Source organism: Urocitellus parryii, chromosome 6 (genome assembly GCF_045843805.1).
Source record: "Urocitellus parryii isolate mUroPar1 chromosome 6, mUroPar1.hap1, whole genome shotgun sequence".
NCBI classification, from domain to species: Eukaryota; Metazoa; Chordata; class Mammalia; order Rodentia; family Sciuridae; genus Urocitellus; species Urocitellus parryii.
Genome location: NC_135536.1, coordinates 90548160 through 90570263, shown reverse-complemented (window position 1 = coordinate 90570263; position 22104 = coordinate 90548160). Strand labels below are relative to the sequence as shown.

General features: G+C 37.0%; 1 protein-coding gene across 2 annotated transcripts in view; it reads right to left on the bottom strand.

Annotated features, from left to right (window-relative positions):
- The window catches only part of Tubgcp4 (tubulin gamma complex component 4), a 41078-nt gene extending 18997 nt beyond the window's left edge, over positions 1 to 22081 (bottom strand). For both annotated transcript variants that reach the window (XM_026392178.1, XM_026392187.1), the window contains exons 1-9: positions 21821 to 22081; positions 16653 to 16781; positions 14790 to 14912; positions 14410 to 14463; positions 13908 to 13964; positions 10940 to 11019; positions 7655 to 7856; positions 5277 to 5442; positions 4940 to 5064 (exon numbers count right to left, since the gene is read on the bottom strand). In XM_026392178.1, coding sequence (XP_026247963.1) covers positions 4940 to 5064; positions 5277 to 5442; positions 7655 to 7856; positions 10940 to 11019; positions 13908 to 13964; positions 14410 to 14463; positions 14790 to 14912; positions 16653 to 16781; positions 21821 to 21898 — 1014 coding nt within the window. In that variant the 5' untranslated portion in view covers positions 21899 to 22081. The remainder of the gene's footprint in view (positions 1 to 4939; positions 5065 to 5276; positions 5443 to 7654; positions 7857 to 10939; positions 11020 to 13907; positions 13965 to 14409; positions 14464 to 14789; positions 14913 to 16652; positions 16782 to 21820) is intronic.
- Between the last annotated feature and the right edge of the window lie 23 nt (positions 22082 to 22104).

Genomic DNA, 22104 nt, shown 5'->3' with positions numbered 1-22104 from the left:
ATTAAAAAGACTAAAAAAAAAAAGTACTTGCAAGGATGTGGTTAAAAGGAAATCCTTGTCCTTTGGCTTTAGCAGGAATATAAATTAGTACAGCCACTATGGAAAAGAGTATGGATAAAAAATTACAAATAGACCTACCATATGATCCAGCAATGCCACCACTGGGTATGTATCTGATGGAAATGCAATCAGTATGGTGAGGAGACAGCTACACTCCCAGGTTCACTGTAGCAGTAATCACAATAGTCAAGAAATTCAATCAACCTAAGTGTCCGTCAACTCATGAATTGATTAAGAAAATAAGAGACAGAGGGGCATGGTAGACCACCCCTGTAATCCAAGTTTCTCAGGAGGCTGAAGTAGAAGGATCACAAGTTCAAGGTCAAATTGATAAGACCTGTCCCAAAAATCTAAAAATAAAAATAAAAAGGGCTGAAGATATAGCTCAGTGGTAGAGTGCTTGCCTAGCATGTGCCAAGCCCTATGTTCAATCCCTAGTACTGGAGAGGAGGGGGAAAAGGAAAAGAAAATGTGGCACAAAGCACACTGGAATACCATTCAACTATTAAAAAAAAAAAAATAGAATCCTGCCATTTGTGACATGATAGAACTGGAATTCATTACATTATGTAAAGTAATCCTGGCACAGCAAGACAAGTACCACATGATCTCACTCATGTGGAATCTAAAAAGGATGATCTTACAGAAGTTGAAAGAGAGACAGATAGTAGGAGTTAGCAAAAGGATAGGAAAAGGTTGATCAATAAACACTACATTACAGTTAGTGCTTACATAGAGCAAAAAAATTCTGATGTGTTATTGCACAATAGGGTGAGATAAAAATAATGTACGATACATTTCAAAAAGCTAGAAGAAAGGATTTGAAAGGTTTTGCATAAAAAATGTTTGAGATAAATATGCTTAACCTGGTTTAATCACACTTGATGTATACATACATGGAAACATTATATGGTATCCCTATATATACAATTTTTATGTTTATGTATCAGCTAAAAACTGTTTTAATATAAATCATGAAACAAGGAAGAAAATAAGGAGAAATGTAGGCATCAATGAATTTTAAAAATACATCTTGAGGAAATGAATAAGTTCCTAAAAATTTTTACATTAAGAAGTAAATGTTTGGGGCTGGGGCTGGGGCTCAGTGGTAAAGCACTTGCCTTACACGGATGAGGCACTAGGTTTGATTCTCAGCACCACATAAAAATAAATAAAGATATTGTGTCCATCTACAACTAAAAAGAATTTAAAAAAAGTAAATGTTTATTCCACTATTGTCATGTATTTAATATATAAATAAGAAGTAAATGTTTTATGTCAATAGGTTTTAAACACACTGAACTGTAAAGTTTTCCTTCCTAAAGAAACCTAAGCTTATCAGGAGGCTGAGGCAGATGAATTGCAAGTTCAAAGCTAGCTTTAGCAACTTCGTGAGGCCCTAAGCAACTTACCAAGATCCTACCTTGCCATAAAAATATAAAAAAGGGTTGAGGAAGTGGCTAAGTGGTTGAGTGCCCCTGGGTTCAATTCCCTGTATAAAAAAAAAAAAAAAAGAAAGAAACCTAGTTTTTCAGGTAAATTCAAACCTTTAGTAAGAATTCCTGTCTTATATAAGCTTTTCTAAAAAATAGAAAGAGAACAAAAGCTACATTTTATAAGTCCATTTTATAAGGCTTATATAATCTTTATTCCAAAACCACCTAAGAACAACAGTAAAACCATTTTTCCACTAGCAAATATAGATGCAAAAAAAAAAAAAAATCTAAATATTGTATTGGTTAACCAAATCCAACCATATGCTACAAAATAAAACATCACAATGGAATACAGATTATTCTAGGAAGATTGGACATCTGAAAATTCTAACCAGAAATTTCTATATGAATAGACTAAAGGAGAAACATAAAAGCCAGAAACTGTACTTCTTATTAATACAAAAGGGGCAACTGATAAAATTCAACATTTACATAACAACCCTTAGCAAACCAGGAATAGAAGACATTTACTGTAACCTGATGAATTTATGTTCCAGAAGCCCACATTAAACTCTATAATGGAGAAACTAATATGTATAAACTTCAAGGGCCAACAAATCATGGATATTTATTATTATCCCTACTGTTTAACAATTTACATAAATATCATCCTAGCTGTTGTATATAGTATTAAAGATCCCAGCTAAAAGAGAGAAAAAAAATAATTCTAGCTAATAATGTAAGAAAAAAAATTTAAAAATTGCAAAAGTCTCATTACTTGCAGATGCTATGGTCAACTACCTACAAAATAGAATTGAACTATTAGAACTAAAAGAGTTAAACAAGTTGCCAGGTTTTATCAACTTAAAAAAATTAATAATATATTATTTTTATTATTATTATTATTACATAATGCAAGTTGAACCAGGGTACTTTACCACTGAGCTACCATTGCGGCCCTTTCTAAATTTTATTTTGAGACAGGGTCTCACTATGTGCCCAGGCAGTCCTCAAACTTACTAGCCTCCTGCCTCAGCATCCCAGTCACTGGGATTATAAGTATGTGCTACTGTGTCCAGCTTTAATATTATTACTTATATAAGCAATAACCAACTGAAGATATAATTAAAATAAAAACTACTAAGTATCGGATAATTTTTTAAAACTCTTTTGTTGAAGGATTCTAAGATACAGAAAAGTACACAAATCATAAGCTAATAGCATGAGAAATATTCACAACAGAATACACTTCTATAACCAATCCCCAGATCAAGAAATGGAACACATTGAACATTATCAGATCGAAGAAGCCCTTCTCTCCCTTCCAATGACTAAAGAAGAACCAGTACTATCCTAACATCTAGCACTGGGTTAATTCTGTCTGTTTTTGAATTTTATAGAACAGATTGCTATGTAGGTATTCTTTTTAAAAACTGAAAAAAGCAGGAAAAGATCCGAAAGACTCTTCCTTTTTCCTTCTGGGCACACTATTTGTTTTCATTATTATGTTATCATTGTTATAATACTTCTCAAAGCAGTCTACTATCTACAGTTCTAGGAAACCTCAAAAGAGTCAAAAGAATCTGAGCTTTGATTCTTTGCCTATTATTTTTAAAAATCTGGAAATGGGGCTGGGGTTGTGGCTCATCGGTAGAGTGCTTGCTTGCCTAACACATTTGAGGCCCTGGGTTCAATCCTCAGCACCACATATAAATAAATAAATAAAATAAAGGTATTGTGACAAGTACAACTAAAAAATATTTTTTAAAAAACCTGGAAATATTTCTAGCAATGTATTTATTTCAAAATTTCAAAAGAACAATTCTGATACCTCTTATAACTCAATAAAATTTTACTTTTCTCCACTAATTATATTTTCCAAGGAGTTACACACAAAGACAGGGCAGAAATAAATTTACTAAAAAAGAAAAAGGAATTATAGATTGCCACAGTCTGGCTGGGCACAATTCAGGAGCCACTTGTCAAAAGAAACAAACTTTATTTTTAGAACCACACACGCCAAACAAAACAGCTCCTCAGGAAAACCCTTCAAAGCCCAACTGCCACCACCGGCTTCCCACAAGCCTCTCCACCTCCCCTTCTCCTCCTGCTCTTGAGGCCGATGGCTGTGTCGCGTGGGCGGAGCCAAAAAAGTCCCCCAATGAGAGGCTCCATGGTCTGAAAGGGCAGGGAAACAGCCCAATGAGCATCACCGCAGAGGAGCCAATCAGTTGGCAGCTAGAAGTTGCTGGGGCCGCTGTGAGCCAATCATCAGCTGGCAGCTGGAAGTTTGCTGGGGGCCCTTCAGCTGTGGCTCTCAACAATAGATACTAGCTCCTTTTAGACAAGAACCTGCCTTGGGCTATATAGACAGGCCAGCAACTGTCTTGAAATTTTAATGAAAGAAACATGAATTCTACATAATAGATTATTGCCCATAAAGCATCAAATGAAATGATATTTCATGGCCATTTTAAAATGTGTGATTCTGGGTCTATATCATGGCTATGTCTTTGAAACCTAAGATTTTTTGAAACAGTAATCAGAAAAGGAAATCACATTTGTAATAGATTATTATGCTTCTAGCCTTAGGAAATCTGATGCTAAGCTCCAAGTACAGACATAGTGGTGGTTTTTTAGCCCTGTTGGTGCTTCAGAATCACCTGTAGAAGTCTGCCTGTTGGTTGGCAGATGGTTTCTTTAAATCAAAATGTACCTATCCCTCCTGACCTCCAAATCATAAGCTTTGTAAGAAAGGACTTGGTGTAAGTGCATGCTTTAAAATTTCCCCCTGTGATTTGTCTAGTCAAGGCTGAAAACCATTAACAACTGACTGAAGGTCTGACTTCACATTATCTACATTAGTCACATGCCTATGAACTAAGTATTAAAAGTCATACAACATATGTCCATTTGAAAATTTATTGGTTACAATTTAAACTGGCATTCAAACTTAAGAACACAGAACTCTAACGTATTCTGAGCTCCAGACAGTTTCACTAGCATTTGTTGTGCTTTACTTGGAAGATTATCATATATATAACTGAAATATATGTTATAAAACTACACTAAATTTTTTTTTCTTTTTTGTGGTGCTAGAGATTGAACCCAGGGCCTATGTGCATGCGAGGCAAACACTCTACCAAGTAGCTATATCCCAAGCCTCCTACACTAAAATTTAAGGCACTAAAATTAGAATTATTTGATTCCTTGGAGTTACTGCCAACTACATAAACAGACTGCTGACTGTCAGAAATGAAACCAAGACCTCCTCTTTATTCAACTCATTAACAACAAAAACCCTACCTTATTAAAAATAAAGTGTTTTCATTTTCTACTTATTAATTCTCTCAAGTCTCTGCAAGCTAGGCTCTAGGCACATGAAGAAGAAACTGGGGAATAATCCATTTTCTTCCTGAAACAACATAAGATGAAAGACAAACCTCAGCCACAGTACTGCGAATACGATCCACCACCTGCTCAAAATCCACCAAACTGAAAAGTGGCTGCTGTTTGAGTCGATGCAGCTCTGCAGCAAAAGTGTCCTCCTGGTTTTTCAAAATGGATCCTGCGGAATAAGAAGGCACTGTCAAAGCGAAACAGGACAGACAAGGTGTATCAGAACAGATAGCAGTTTTACCCACTTCTCAGGCACTATGCTGCAATGACAATCCACAAGTATTTTCAGCCACTCTCTCTGACCAGGTATTCTTTGGGCCATAAAATATTACTCAAGAAGTACCTTTGAGGATGTGGCATACTGGGTAAGGAAATTCCTACCTTTTCTAGTCAGGTTCACATTTTGATTCTCAAACATCTGGACAGATTCTCCAACAAAGAGGATTTTTTCAGCAACCCTCACTGGAATGTAGGATGGCAAAATCTCTACCCGTAGGGAAAACTGCTTGAGAGATGGTGCCAGCATGTTCTCTTCCTCAATCAGGCGCTAATCAAGGAAATAATCTGTATCAGAGATGAAGTATGAAAAGAGAACAAGGAAATACCTAGTAACTCTCTCAACCTGCGATTTATATTTATGTTTATATTCAGAGAATGTAAACCTGAAGCTGCATAATTCTTGGAGAGAGATATTTCATTTTCAAGCAGCAGGATGGCATGGTGGAAATAATACTCTACTCCAAGACATCTTCCAAGAATGTCTATACTTATTCTTTTTCAGAGTCCCTGGTATACTATAATACCAATGGTCTAATTTTCTTCACCTTCCACTAAACTATAAGTCCATTAACTCATTTTTTTTCCCTAACCATCAGAATTTTTAACCCTGCCTGTATTTACTATGTAAAAACTTGGGCAGTACATGAGCTTCTTTACTTGTATAATGCAAGAAGCTGGTCTTTATTTTTCCAGGTCTTATATACATATCTGCTCTGCTGGAGTTCCTCAGGCCTTGTCCCAGACCCTCTTTTTCTCTTGCTCTACACTCTTCTGGGATAATCACATCTTCTGTGGCTTCAGGATATATCAGGACAGTTTTAATCTTTTTAGGTCACAGGCCTCTCTGAAATTATAAAATCTATGGACCTACCAGACAAATGTACATATCTATTGTACAGACAAATGTACATTTCAGAGAACCTCTTAAAGCTACCCATGTACCCCAAATTAACTTCTGAGCTATATGTTGATGTCTCCGTATTTAGATTCAGAACAAGCTACACTGCTCTCATGAGCCTCAGGCTAAGCCCACTGGACATTTCCCACAAGTTCCTCAAACTCAACATGCCCCAAATTAGAACCATCTTTCCCAAACACCACCAGAACACATGCCCTATTAACACACTCAATTGGATGCTGAAGGCAGAAATCATCCTTGATTCTTCCCTCAACCCACAGCCAACCAAATGCTAAGACCTACTGGTTCTACCTCCCCAACATCTCCCAGACCTATCTGCTTTTCTCTGTATTCACTGTTACCGCCCTTGGTTTAGGGCACTATACTTTTTCTCTAAGTATTCCCAACATTCTCCTAATGGGTCTACCTGCCTACAATACTAATTTTTAAAAATTGATTTCCCACACAGCATTCAGAGTGATCAAAAAGTCTGATCATGTTACTGTCTTGCCTAAAATTCTTCAAGAGCTCCTTCCCACTGTTTACAGGGACCTTCTTTATATACTACTTTATAGTCTCATCAATTGCCACCCGCCCTCTCCCCGGCCACCATCTCTAACATATATTACTTTAGGCTTTGACCATTTCAACTGAATCACTAATGGTTCCTCAAACAAGCCATGTCTTCCACAGGATCTGTACCTTTATATGAATCATTCACTCTGCCTGGATATATCTTAACCTGCCTCCCAAGTCCTTTGCAATTCAGACATAACATTCCACTGAAAACCCTTCTCTAGTTACTCCAAAACTCTACTCTAAGACATCTTCCAAGAATGTCTATATTTATTCTTTTTCAGAATCCCTGGTATACTATAATACCAATGGTCTACTTTTCTTCATTTTCCACTAAACTATAAGTCCATTAATCCATTATGTACCACCATTCTAGAGAACACCTATAAAAAAATAAAATTTTATAGGACACCTATGAGATTCCTCAATTTAAATTTTTATAGGTGTCCTATATATAGGATGATGGGACATAATGGGTTAAGGACAAGGATTACATTTTGTCTATGTAGGCATGACATCCAGAATCATGTCTAGTATGTAACAGGCATTCAATAAAATGTTTTAACAGTATAAACAGATGGCTGGATGGATGAATATGGGCAATACAGGATTTTGAGAAGTCTAATCAAAACTCCAAAAGGCATTTTGAAAAGCTACAGGGTAGCTATTATTTGTAGAGATGAGACTTATTACCTCTTGAATGCATACAATGGTAAAAGGGGAAGCAAAAAGAATCTCACAATTAAATTTTCTTTTTTTCTGGTGCTGGGGATCAAACCCATAGCCTCTTACATGGCAGGCAAGTGAGCTATATCCCCAGAACCTTGCAATCATATTTTCTATTTTCTTCTCTCATAATAGTTAAGAGAAAGCAATGTTTACACCTAAGAATTTAGGGAAGGTGCTCAGACTATGATCTCTGAAGAGGAATCAGCAAAAGATGATTTAGTTGCAGACTTTTCTGACTCCTGGCAGGAGTATGCTGGGCTTCTTGCTGTGCTCTCACCAAGTCCTGGAGTTCTCTCAGTTGTTTTCCTGTCAATCCCCCAATGCCCAGATCCTCCTCATCCTCTTCTGACTGGGCATTTGTATTACCAGAAGATGGACCCTGTTTGATAAAGAACTCTTCATGCTGGTCCAGTAGGAGTCCATGTAGCATCCACGCTGAGAGCTGTTTATACATGACCCCATGACACACAGCCAGGATTCTGAGGAGAGAGGAGAGCAAGAGCTTTAGTGGTCTACTTAAAGAATATGACTTGAACCAGCACCTCAGAAGCCATGCTACAGGATAAAGAGAGGCCTGAGAGTTTGGTGAGTCATAGGGGGAAATAACAAATTAAGTTAAAAATAATTGTGCTATTTTAATTTAATTATTTGTGGATGAACTAAGTAATTAAATTTCCATAGTTGCAGCCTACATTCTGAAGTTGAAAAGGTTACATAAATGTTGTGATACTCTTTTGGGAGAGGCACATTCTCTTTCCTTTCTTTGTGTAAAGTTTCAAAACTGTTGAATCTCATTAAGTTGAAATGGACTTAATGGAGTCTCTTTTTAGCTGACACAGTATTAAATTTATTTTTCTTTTTGTTGAAATTACATAGAAAAAGAAGATTCAATGTTAGTGCCAGTAATATATGAAAATGCATTATCTGACAAAATGCAGAAATGAAAATAAAATACGGAAAGATTGTTAAGAAATAGAATATTGAGATAGTCTCAATGGATTACCTACCAGATAACAGATTAATTACAAAGGGGAAAAGAAACTTCTATAGTGGAGAGATCTGATGGACAAGAGACCTGATCAAACTTCACAACAGCAGTAATGGGCTAAATTTACTTTCTGTGCTTTCTGGTATGACGGAATGAGAAATACTATCATCTATGTTGTTTTCTTGCCAAAAATATTTAACCTGAATCTAATCATGAAGAAAGAATCAGATAAATCTAGATTGTGGAATATTCTGTAGACAACTGGTAAGGGCTCTTATAAAAAGTCATTATCATAGACAACAACAAAAGGCAAGGGGGATCATTCCAAATTAAAGGAGACTAAAAAAGACATGACAACCAAATGCAGTGTGAAAACTGATTGGAACCTGAACTGCAAAAACAGTACAGTTGTAATGGACTTTTTGGAACAACTGGAGAAATGTGGATACATTCTAGATATTGTATTATGGAACCAATGTTAGCTTTCTTAGGTGTAATATGGTACTAAGGTTAAATAAGAGAATGCTTTTTCTAGAAATACAAGATGAAGTCTTATGGTTAAGTGTTAAGGCATCTGCAACTATATCCTAATGATTCAATTTTAAAAATTAGGGCATGTGTGTATTTCATACATACCCAAAAGGGAAATAGAAAAAAATAAATGTGGCAAAATGTTAACTACTGGTAAAACTAAAGAATGTACAAGTGTTTCACTGTAATATTCTTTCAACTTTTTTGCAGGTTTGAAATTTTTCAAAAGTTGGGAAGAAAAAGAAACTACAGGAGCTGGGCACAGTGGTGCATACCTATAATCCAGCAGTTTGGTAGGATGAGGATCTCAAGTTCAAAGCCAGCCTCAATAATTTAGTGAGGTCCTAAGCAACTTAGTGAGACCCTGTCTCAAAATAAAAAATAAGAAGGGCTGGGAATGTGGCTAAGTGGTTAAGTGCTCCTGGGTTCAATTCCTGGTACAAGAAAACAAAAACAAAAAAACTACAGGAACTCAAGCCTACTATTTTTAGTATACTAACTCGATAGACTGTCTCTTTTTTTAAAAAAAGTCAAATTGAAAACCATTTACATTTATGAACATCTATAAAATTTGATCTCTCAAAATATATATCAAATACATGTATCAATATTATTTACATGAGATTTTATATTCTGAATACATAATAGAGGATTCAGTCCCCATTGCATGTTTTGGAAAGTTTCCTGCTCTGCTGAGGGTTTACTTGTTCAGTGTTTCAAGAGTTGTGAGCCAGGTGTAGTGGTACACACCTATAATCCCATTGGCTCCAGATACAGGATAACACTTTATATCAACTCCTATTCTATACTCAACCAAGTGGGTAAAATACAGTAGAAAATGTGGATTGTAGCACCTGGGATTCAGACAGGAGGATTGCAAGTTCAAAGCCAGCCTTAGCAACTTAGCAAGACCCTAAGCAACTCAATGAGACCCTGATTCTAAATAAAATATAAAAAAGGGTTGGGAATGTGGCTCAATGGTTAAGTGTCCCTAGGTTTAATCTCCAGTAGCAAAAAAAAAAAAAAAAGAGTTGTGAAGAGGGGCTGGGAATGTAGCTCAATGATAGAGTGCTTGCCTAGCAAGTGTGAGGCCTGGAGTTCAATCCCATGTATGGTTTTGGGGCGGGTGGGGGGAAGAGTTGCGAAGAGTCTTACAGATCATCTACTACAATTAATACTACACTCCATTTTTAATTTTTAATATTTATTTATTTATTTTTTTGTAGTACTGGGAACTGAACCCAGGGGCATTTTATCACTGAGCTACATCTCCAGCCCTTTTTTATTTTTTGAGATAGGGTTTTGCTAAGTGGCTGAGGCTGGCCTCAAATTTGCAATTCTCTTGCCTCAGTCTCCCAGTCTCTAGGGTTAGAGGTATGAACCATCATACCCTTCCATACCGTCTTTTAAAAATGAGGAAGAGGAGAGTGAAAAGATCCAAAAAATAACCTCTAATAATACTTAACATTAATTTTTATACAATTGTAATTATTAAAACAAATACAATTTTGTTTCATCTTTCAGTAAGTATCATATGAAGTTTTTTTACATGTTACTATGGTGTTTATAATCTTAATGGCTTTATAGTCTATCAAGAGAATATATCTTTATTTATTTTTTCTTCTGGTAATTTTCTAATTTGCTGATAAAGACAACCTTGCATATGTTTATGACACTGTGGGATTACAAAGTATTTTAACACAATACTGGCTACACATATGCATATTTAAGCATAATAAGCAGTATCTGGCACATGTAATGAGAATCCTGCAAGGATAATGAGATCCAAAAATTAAAAAAGATTGCCTCAAGGTCAACTTGGCAGCTAACCCTGGCTTTGATACTTTATTTTATAAGCGTCTCGTTGCAGATGATCCTGAACCACCATAAGGATTACATGGGCTCATCTGCTTATAGGATTTTCTATCCTGGTCAAAACTCTACCCTGAGGGAAACCTGAGAAGATCTGAAAACAAAATACAAGAGAAGTCAAGTTACTTGACCTCCCCCGCTATCCCCAACCTCAATTAATCCATCACTTACTTTTCTAGTGCACTTCGAACAGGAGGTAACCCTCCACAGCTGTGTTTGTAGACTGTTTCTAGGATTTGACAACCATGAATCTGAGGAAAATACAGACTTGTCAATCTGGATTCAAACAGTTCAAGCAATATCAATTCATATTCTATACTCAATCAAGTGGGTACACTATAGTAGAAAATGTGGATACACTATTTCACAAGATTTCTGACAGGAGTTGTCAAAGATGGGCTCCTCCCCCGAAGCACCATCCACATAATGTGTAGATAGGCAGCAATGCAAATTGCAAGAAAAACTCAGCAATCTGCATCTTTTTTTTTTTTTTTTTTTTGGTAGTGCTGGGGATTGAACTCAGGGCCTCACACATGCTAGGGAAGCACTTTACTACTGAGCCCCCTCCCTTGCCCCCTCAAGGTGATTCTTATGTGCAGTGAAATTTGAGAACAAATGCACTAAAGAAACCAGAATCATTTACAATCAGAATTCCAAAATCATGGAAAATTTTTTATTTCAGGATAAGACCCAATTCAGAATACTTGTAAGGTATATACTCCCCCACAAATTCACTGCCTTTGTGTACTTTAGGCTGTGTGTGTGTGTGTGTGTGTGTGTGTGTGTGTGTGTATTAGTTCCTGGGAATTGAACCCAAAGCTTCATATATGCTAGGCAAATGCTCTACCATTTAGCTACATCCCCAGCCCTTTTTTAATGTTTATTTTGAGACAGGGTCCACTAAATTGCCTAGGCTGTCCTGCCTCACTCTCCTGAGTTGCTTGGATAAAAGGTATGTGCCACCTAGATTTTTTATTTTATATAAAAATATTCATATATTTTATTGTATAATTTATTTTATATATAAAATATTTATATTTTATTGTGTAGTTTATATATCATAAAATTAAAACATATTATGTGTATCATTTAACAGCTTTTAGTAATTTATAGCATTGTGCAACCATCACGATGTTCTATAACATTTCATCACTTAAAAAGAAGCCCCTCTCATGCCTATTGTGATCAGTCCTCTTTCTCTGCCTCAGCCTGTGCTCTTGACCACACGTATTTCTTTTTTTTTAAACTCTGTAGAGCGTTACTTAGCATACTAGTTTCTCTATCACCTTTCTGGCAGGAAGGAAGATTCATCCATCTTTAATTCTTTCATTCGTTTTCCACTCTCCTCTCCTGTAACCAATGGAAGCTGGAAAAAGTAAACTTAGTTGTGCAGTCTGGGAATACTGTACTTTCACCATTAATTCCACTAAACTAGAAGGTTCATTGGGAACCTCATTTTTGGGAAGAAGATTAGTATTTTACAGCATAGTCTTTGCAGTCAGATAGACCCGAGTTTATATCCCAGCCCTACAATTTACTTGCATCTGTGTGACTCTGAGCACAATCTTTAACATACTTAACCCTTTAGAGGATTGAATGTGATAATGTATGTAAAGCATTTAGTACAGTACCTGCTACAAATATCTAACATAGAGCAAGTGCACAATAAAAGCTGGACATTGTAATTTGATGAGAGCAGTCAGCTTTGATGGGCCACAGAAAGCCTCCCTACTGGTTTTGTAGGCAGAGCATAAAAGTTTCTATATTCACAGAGCAAAATTAACACAGCAATGTGGCAAATTAATTATATAACTAGTTACATTCAGCAAGGTGAACATTTTTTTTAAATATCTCTTTAGTTGTAGATGGACACAATACCTTTATTTTGTTGTTATGTGATGCTGGGGATCAAACCCAGTGCCTCACGCATGCTAGGTAAGCGCTTTACCACTGAGCCACAACCCTGGCCTTAGGTGAACATTTTTAATATGCTAACGAATAAATACGAGAGCTTAAAAACATGTAAACTTGAGCTAAACATGTTTAATCTCCTTGTCTATTTGGTCCAATTACAGACTGTAAACAGCAGAGTAGACTCTTCTTCTAATATGAAATCTCAAAGCAACTCATTCTTCAGAGTTGTTATGGATTGGCTGTGAGGCATCCCCCATAATGCTCATGTGCTAAGCAATGCAGGAATGTCCACAGGTGAAATGATTAGATGATAAGATCTATAACCACATCAATGGATTAATCCATTTGATGCATAATAATCTGAATGGACTACTGGGTGGTAACTATAGGCAGGCAGGGCATGGCTATAGGAAACAGGTTCCTGGGGGCGTGGCCTTACAGTATATCTTTTGCCTGGTTCTTCTCTGACTCTCTGCTTCTGAGCTGCCATGAGTTGAATAGCCTTCCTCTATCATACCCTTATGCCATGATGCTTTGACCTCACCTTAGGCCCAGAGCAATGGAGCTGGCTGACCATGGACTGTGAAACTGTGAACCCAAAGTACACAACATCTTCTCTAAGTTGTTCTTGTCAGGTATTTTGGTCACAGGAATGCAAAGCTGACTAATACAAGTTGTTAACTCTGCCAAGAAAGAGTATTCTCCTTGACATTGGGAACTCTTAACTTTTCAATGAATATCATGAAAACTTGGGACAAGAATAGGCATAGTTTAACTAATAAACATCTGTATTTTACCCAGTGATTTCATAATTCTCAGAAAACTGCCAGCACCTTAACCATACATCTATCACCTTCTTTCTAAGAATTAACTTTCTGCTTCTCCTCAAGACCCAAACTCAACAGTTCTATACCCTTAATGTAAATTGCTCTCACCTCCAACTATTCATAGCATTTTTACCTTGCCCCATGAACATTCCTGGATCTATCTATTAACATTTGTCTGTTTTCTGAACCAGGTGGTGCTTAAAAACAAGGCCATGCCTTATTTTTATATTTCTGACACTTAGCATGATATACAAGTAGATTCTGTTGAATGAGTAAATTAACAAGTAAAAAACTACTAAGAACTAGTATACTTTTCACCAAAAAGAATGTAAGGCAACTTTGATTATTAGTATTTCCTTGGTGTTTGCCAGAGCAAAAGCAAAAAGGAAAGTTCTCACCTTTTGACTTTTAATTTGCTCTACTACAACCATCACAGAGGGAAAAAGGAGTTGGAACTGCAAAGTAGAGAATAATTAAAGGTAGTTAATCAAATGCAGAGGGAAAAGAATCAACTCAGGAAATGCTTTTTTTCTAAATAGTTCAAGTTAAGACAAATGACAATACCACAGAACAGTCAAGAGTTAGTATATACTAAGGCAATTTGATTTGGGGATAAGATGCAAACAGGAAGAAGACAGCAGACAGAAGTAGTATCTATTTCTGAGGCTGGCATAATTTTTAATATTGAATTCAATGATAACATTAACATGAGACATTAATTATTAACTAAATTTGGAACTCTTTAAGCAGTTCTGATGTAGTAAAGAATACAAAATGCACAAAATATAAAATGCTGGACTCTGGTACTATAAGGAAAAACATTCTCAAAAGAGTGGCATAAATAAGATTATTTTAATAATGTCAACAGATTCCAAGGCATTTTGTTACTTGGATACATACCTGATCTAAGGAGTAATTGACATGTGATATGGAGAGATGCGGATCAGCCAGGAACTGCATTACAAAACAAGTAAAAAACTACTGTAATTAGGGCCTCACAAAAAACATCTTGAATCAATTTCATGTATAAAACTAGAAGAGAATCTGAGAATGGGCTTAGTGTTAATTCTACGCTACAGAGCTCACTCAGGAACCTTTGCCATGATTCCTAAGCCACTTTGACCATGTTTTGGTCATGATCAAAGAGAGAACACTGTACCCTCCAACCACAAATAGCTCAGTTTTAACTACCTGACCTTATCAAAGAACATCTTCGATTTGAGACTATGCTCCAATCTGCTGTCCCAGAAGCATTGCTTCCTACATCTCCACTTCCTCACCTCTTGTTCCAAATCAAGCAGTGCTTGGCGATAAGGCTGCAGAACTGAATCCAGCCCTGTGCAGAAGGCCCTCAGATAGATTCCATGTAGCCCACCTGGTCCCTGCTGAGATGGGTGGTGGTCCTGAAACCAAACAAAGAAAAGTCAACTTCTTAGCTCCGGCCCTGAAACTTGAGGAAGACACTGTCCTTTATTAGTGGTATTGTTTTCATTTAAATAATTACAAATCAAAGGAATACTTCAGAGAGGAACACCCAGCAGAAAACATTTTGAGCACTGACCTTTTAAAATGTGGTATTTTAATTTTCCAAGCAGTACCAGATGTCACAACCAACCAAAAGTACTCTATAAAGTCAGTGGAGATTTTTCCATAAATCAATTTTGGCCTTATCATTCCCAGCTTAAATCTCTTTGGTGGCTTTCTATTGCCCCAGAATAATATCCAAATTCCTCTACATGGCACACAATAACTTCTGCATTCTGGCCTTGACCCATTTCTCCACAATTATTTTTCACTGCTTCCAGCTGTGCATTCTTATTTCCATGGTTCACCAGATGTGCTTTGCTTCTCCCTTACCACTACAGATTTGGACTTGTACTCTACTTCTGTCTATGTGCCTCATCTTTCTGACAAACACCTACTCTTTCTGCAGGACCCAGCTCAAGCACATCTCCTCTGCAAAGCCCTTTCTAAGTCTCTCTTGGGAATTAACAGTTCCACCTTGTTGCTTTCGTAACATCCTACTTAGTGAACTGTACTTTTATTTAGATGTTGTGCTCACTAGACCATGAACTTCATAAAGCTAGGAACCATACTTTACTCATCTTTGTATCTCAGCTTCTCACAGTTCTTTAAACAGAGGATAAATATTTACTGAATGAATAAAATGACCTCAATCTTCCTCCCAACATATCTTCTCTTGCCTGGCTTGGCAATTCATCAAGAACATAAATCTGAGAGTCAACATGGCGGGGTGGTCATGAGACTCTCATCAAGGGGTAATATACAAATACAGCTTATCTTTCAGGAAACTTCCAAGGGTTTTTTGTTTGTTTGTTTTTGTTTTGTAGGAGCATCTTGTATAGTTTTTATGTGGGGAACTGTGTTGAACATTTGTAAGAGGTTATGATGAACGATCGTCTCTCTGGCTACATACTGACTTGGGTGATCAGACACTGGTGGTGGTAGGTCACATAGCAAAAATCAGCAACAAATGTGATAGGAAGCTTGGAATGAGGGGTTAGAAAACACATTGTAGCTTGAGGATGCTGTAAAGTATACTAGTATTTCCTAAAGATAAATCCTTATAGCCACACTAAGAATAGCCCAGACGGGAAAACAGCTCAAATCTGGCAACCAGCCAATTTTGTTTTGATCTTCTATCATTGCAGAACACTGAATATCTTCACTTATGAAAAGGACAATAAAATTCAAGTAGTCACATTAATAGAAGATAGGGTTTTTTTTTTTTTTTTTTGCGGAGGTCAGGAATATTGGGGATTGAACTCAGGGGCACCTGACCACTGGGCCACATCCCCAGCCCTGTTTTATACTTTATTTGGAGTCAGGGTCTCACTGAGTTGCTTAGCCCCTCACTGTTGCTGAGGCTGGCTTTGAACCTGCGATCCTCCTGTTTTAGCCTCCCAAGCTGCCAGGATTACAGGTTTGCACCACAGTGCCAAGCTGAGGATACCGTCTTTTCTTTTAAGCGTCATATACAAAAAACAACTGGCAACCTTGCCTTCTCTTATTTTCAGTGATGAGAAATTCTTAATTTATTTCACACAAATCACCAATGAATTCACTGAAAGCTTGACAGTTTCTACCCTCTAAAGGTTTACATCCTGAGATCAGAATCTCACCTGTTGCTGCACATGGCCTGTGTACTGTTCAATGAACTCAGTAAAGCGAATATAGTCTGTGCCAAGCCGGCAGAGTCGATTTAAGACACTGGTCTCACTGGGGTGGAGAAATGGAAAGTCCTGCGACACCTGCAAGAAGAGGGACATTGACAAAAACATTGATGCCTGCTGGCCACTGCCCCATATTTTGGGGGTGCTTAAAATGTTTCATACTATCTTATCTTTTCCTTTCTTGTTATTTTCCTTAAGATGCCCACTTAAGTTTGGTAAATTCTGAAAGGTATTTCCAAACCACTTCAAAGGTGGTATTCCCTGTTCTGACCTACTTGCTTCTCAAATAGGTTAACATATGGTAAATAGTGTACATTAAAGATAAGTCAACCTCCCCAGAGGCAGCCACTATTACCTATTTCGTATGCAATCTTCAGAGGATAATCTATAGAATGTGAGGGTTTTTGACTTGGTTCCAACAAAGTCTCTTAGCAATACTGCTCAAACAAGGGTCTGCAGACATATTCTTAGGATTTACAAATTCTCTATAAAATTTTAAATTTTGTTTTCATTGCATTAAATCTCTAAAATTAATGTAAATACACTATAATTTGTAAAAGTACCTTGTAACTGGCCATATAAATTTATTTATATTTGCATTTCTATTTTTAATTTAAATGAAGGACAAATTATAACCTAGCCGTGGGCTGGGGATGTGGCTCAAGCGGTAGCGCGCTCGCCTGGCATGCGTGCGGCCCGGGTTCGATCCTCAGCACCACATACCAACAAAGATGTTGTGTCCGCCGAGAACTAAAAAATAAATATTAAAAAAATTCTCTCTCTCTCTCTCTCCTCTCTCACTCTCTTAAAAAAAAAAATTTCAAAACAGTTGACTTAAAAAAAAAAAAAGAAAAAAGAAAATTAAAAACAACCCTAACAGTTTAAAAAAAAAAAAATAACCTAGCCGTATAAAAGTTTCACAGCAATTCAAATTTAAAGTAGTGGATGGGCTACAGTTGTAGCTCAGTGGTAGAGCACATGCCCAATACAGGTGAGGTACTGGGTTCAATTCTCAGCACCACATAAACATAAGTAAATAAAATAAAAGTACTGTGTCCATCTACAACTTAAAATAATAATATAATAAAAAAGTAGTGAAATATATTTGTTCAACCACATTTTTAAAGTGTGGCAAAATACACAAAGCCTATTGTTTTAACCATATTTAAGCACAGAATTCAATGGCATTAAACACATTCACACTGTTGTGCAACCATCACCACCATCCAGCTCCATAACCTCTTCATTTCTCCTAACTGAAACTCTGTACCCATTACATACTAACTCCTTCTTCTGCCTCCAACCCCTGGCAATCACCACTCTACTCTGTCTCTAGAATAATATGATACATTATTGCCTCATATAAGTAGAAACATACATTTGTTCTTTCAGAACTGGTTTATTTCACTTAGTATAATGTCCTCAAGGTTCATCTATGAAGTAAAATATGTCAGAGTTCCTTCCTTTACACTGTGTATATATATGTGTGTGTGTGTGTGTGTGTGTATACACACCACATTTTGTTTATTCATTCATCTGGTGATGGACACATGAATTGTTTCTAACTTTTGGAATTGTGAATATGCTTTATGAACATGGATATAAAAATATCTTTGAGACCTTGCTTTTATTTCTTTTGGGTATATTCCCAGAAGTGGAATTGCTGGTCATAATGGTAATTCTATGCTTCTTTTTTTTAGGAATTGTATTTAATTTTTCACAGTGGCTGTACTATTTCACATTCCCACCAACAATGCACAAGAGTATTAATTTCTCCACAATCTCACCAAGATTTATTTTCTATTATTATTATTATTTTTTTTTTTAGTTGTAACCATCCACAAGCATGTGAAGCGGTGTTTCATTGTGGTTTTGATTTGTATTTTTCTAAGCATCTTTTCATATGTGTGTTGGCCATTTGTATATCTTTCCCGGAGAATCAACCATCTTTTAATGAACACCTACTTTATCCCAGGCAGTGTGTTAACATTTGACATAAAAGAATGAACAAAACCATTCAGTTATTACTTCAAAAGAACTTGGAATATTACATGTTCATATTGTGAGTATTGTACTTTATGGATGCCATCTTTATATGACAGTAATAAACAGGCAAAGAACCTTTGTCACTGAGCCACAATGACTTCGTTAGGAATCTATTTAATATAGATTTTAATGACACAACATTAATCATATCTTCAAGTTACAAATTTAGGAGGTAGCCTGACATAGTGCTTAACAACCTAATCTTTGGAGACTGCTTGGGTTTAAATCCCTGAGCTGTCTCTTATTTGCTTAAAAGTTCAGGTAAGCGACTACACCTCTCTGTGCTTCAATTTTCACACCTATAAGTGAAAATAATAATTGTGAGAATTAAATAAGCTAATATATGAAAAGCACATGTGCCAAGCATACAGCAAGTGCTCAATACATAAGCAATTTTTAAATTACTAACAACACTTCTCTATCCAGTTATCAAGTGATATCCCCATTATAACTGGCATTTGAGCATTTCTTGTTGGCAGTTTTAGAAAAGTTTAAGGTCTAATTATTCTGAAACACCAAATGATATCTTGAGGCTTCTGAAATAATTTTGTATAACACACTCGTATTAACTGGCATTCTATACATTAGAATTATTGAAGTGAAAATAGAAAATATAGAGCCAGATCTGTAGTTAAGTCATTCTTTTAAACTCAGTGTTGCTAATTTAGTTTCAGAAAAATAATATTATATGTCATATCAGATCTGTGTTTTTGTTTGTTTTGGTACCAGTGATTGAACCCAAGGTCACTTAATCACTGAGCTACATCCCCAGCCCTTTTTGTTTTTGAGACAGTGTCTCATTTGCTTACAGTTTTGCTAAGTTGCTGAGGCTGACTTCAAACCCACAATCCCCCTGCCTCAGCCTCTCAAGCCACTGAAATTATAGGCACGTGCCACCACACCTGGCTCAAAACTGTGTTTTTCAGTCAGGGACAATTTTCACACCTATAAGTGAAGATAATAATTGTGAGAATTAAATAAGCTAATATATGAAAAGCACATGTGCCAAGCATACAGCAAATGGGACATTTGGCAATGTCTGGAGACATTTTTGGTTGTCACAATTGGGGGGATGCTACTGGCATCTAGTGTGAGTAAGCTATAGATACTAATTAACATCCTAGAGTACACAGGACAACCCCTACAATAAAGAATTATCCAGTCCAAAAATGTCAATAATGCAGGTTGAGAAACTCTGCATTAGAATAGTTTAATTTGAATTTCTTAATTTTGTAGTTTTGATTAATTTAATTTGTAAAACTACTTGTTTTTATGGTTGTCAAAGAGCGATATGCTTGAGTTTAGATCTAGTTTCATGTGGACATACATTCGATATTACAATAAAAATGTTTCATAAGCCCTAGGCATTTGTGACAGTTTTTCCTTTTAACCAAATGTGAAAAACACTGCTCTTTTGAAAGTAAGCACTATTTGCTGCTTTTGTCTTCTTTCATAAATACCAGCACCTGCTGTGTGGCAGAAATTGTATTCTGAGTACATGAATGAATACCATGTGGTCTTTGCCACCAAGGGCTATCTATCTGTGCAGGAAAAAAGGCTATACACAGGTACTAGCATTAAATAATTATGAACTGTCATTAGTCTCAGAAAGGAAATAAATAAATTGCTGTGATAGAAAATAATGGTATAAGGGAAGGAAATTTATGTAAAAATATTTTTTTAGTTGTAGATGGACAGAATACCTTTATTTATTTATTTACTTTTAAGTGGTGCTGAGGATTGAACCCAGTGCCTCACACATGCTAGGCAAGTCCTCTCCCACTGAGCTACAGCCCCAGCCCCAAGGATGTGTAATTTAAAAACATGGTCAGAGAAAGTTTTTCTGATGAAGAGACTTCTCTCTGAGGAAAATATCTGCTTGAGATATTTAAATAAGAAAGGAAGGAAAGGAGATAATGATTTAGTTGTGGCGTTCTTCTCTACCTCCCCAGCCCTTTTTCTGTAATTTATTATCTCTTTTTTAGTTAAAATATTCAAGTACCCGCAAATACTTTTGTAACATTGTATTCCTATATGACATTGTGAGTTCTACAGGGGAAAAATGAAATACCAACCCAGTCTTCAAAGATCTACACACAAAAATTAACGATTCAAAAAATTCACCTAAACTCCCAAACCCCAAAATCAAATTCACAAAGAAAAGGAGAAATCTATTTGACTTATAGCTTTTAGTGAACAAGAATGTTTTGCCCATCCACCTTATCTACATCAGACAGACCTATATCCGTAACTTACTTTTGCATAAAGCTTTCTGAGCTTCAGTTTTGCTCATTTATAAACTTCGGCTAAAAATACTTAGATTACCGAGTTGAAAGAATTAGGCAATATTCCTAGAAGCAGAATTAGACGAGTAGTTCAGATACTGGAGCAAGAGATCTGGGTTCAAATTTAAGCTCTGCTAATTACTAGCCATGACCATGGGAGTTAACATTCTGTAAAAGGAATATAGGCGGCTGTGAGGATTAAATGTGATAAAGCCCATGCACAATATTTACCCCACAGCCCTTCCTCCTCTAACATTTCTGACTACAAGAAGGACTCCTCCCAAGTTCTTTACCTAGCGCAGTAAGGAATAATGGTCCCCTACCAAGTTTTTCACCTAGTGGGAAAGGAGTAATAAGGGAAACACTGCATACTCTAGAATTCATCTTTTCATTCAGCAAAATTTGCTGAGCGCTTATGTGTGCTGAAAGCTGTGAATTTGGAACAGCCTTTAAAACTCAGTTTGAAACAGAATGCAAGAGTGAAAATATAAAAGTACACTTTTATATCCAGTTCCCCAGCAATTCTCGCTCACACTCCTCGACCTTAGTAAGGCCCCCTCAAAGGAGGGACCATTCAGGATCGGCCCTCGGTTTCTCATCCTAGGCCCGGCGCCCTCAAGGCGTTTACATCCACAGCGGGCCCCTCGAACTGCGCTCCAGTGACCTGGCCAGGAAAACGCTGCCCAGTGCTGCAAGCCCTGCCCTTCAGACTCCGCCTACAGGCACTGGCTCAGGTGCACGCATTCTACATTAGCTGGTTCCCGCGCTCGGAGCCCAACACGGTACCTGCAAGCCACTCCTCTTGTTCCAGGTGAATATGGATCCTGGGTACCCGCTCAGAGCCAGAAGCAGTTCGTGGATCATTCCCACGGCGGAATCCTTAGATACGTCGCTTCCTCCTTCAGCGCTCTTCCAGGCGACCACGCTAAGGGTGCCTCCTCTTCGACACACGCACTGGCCTCTGGCTTAGGCGGTTTACCCTGAACCCGCCCTGCCAACTGCAGCCAGAGGAGCTGACGGGAAGTCTGGAAGGAACCAGCGCGCCGCGTCCCGGAAGTGTACCGAGCTCG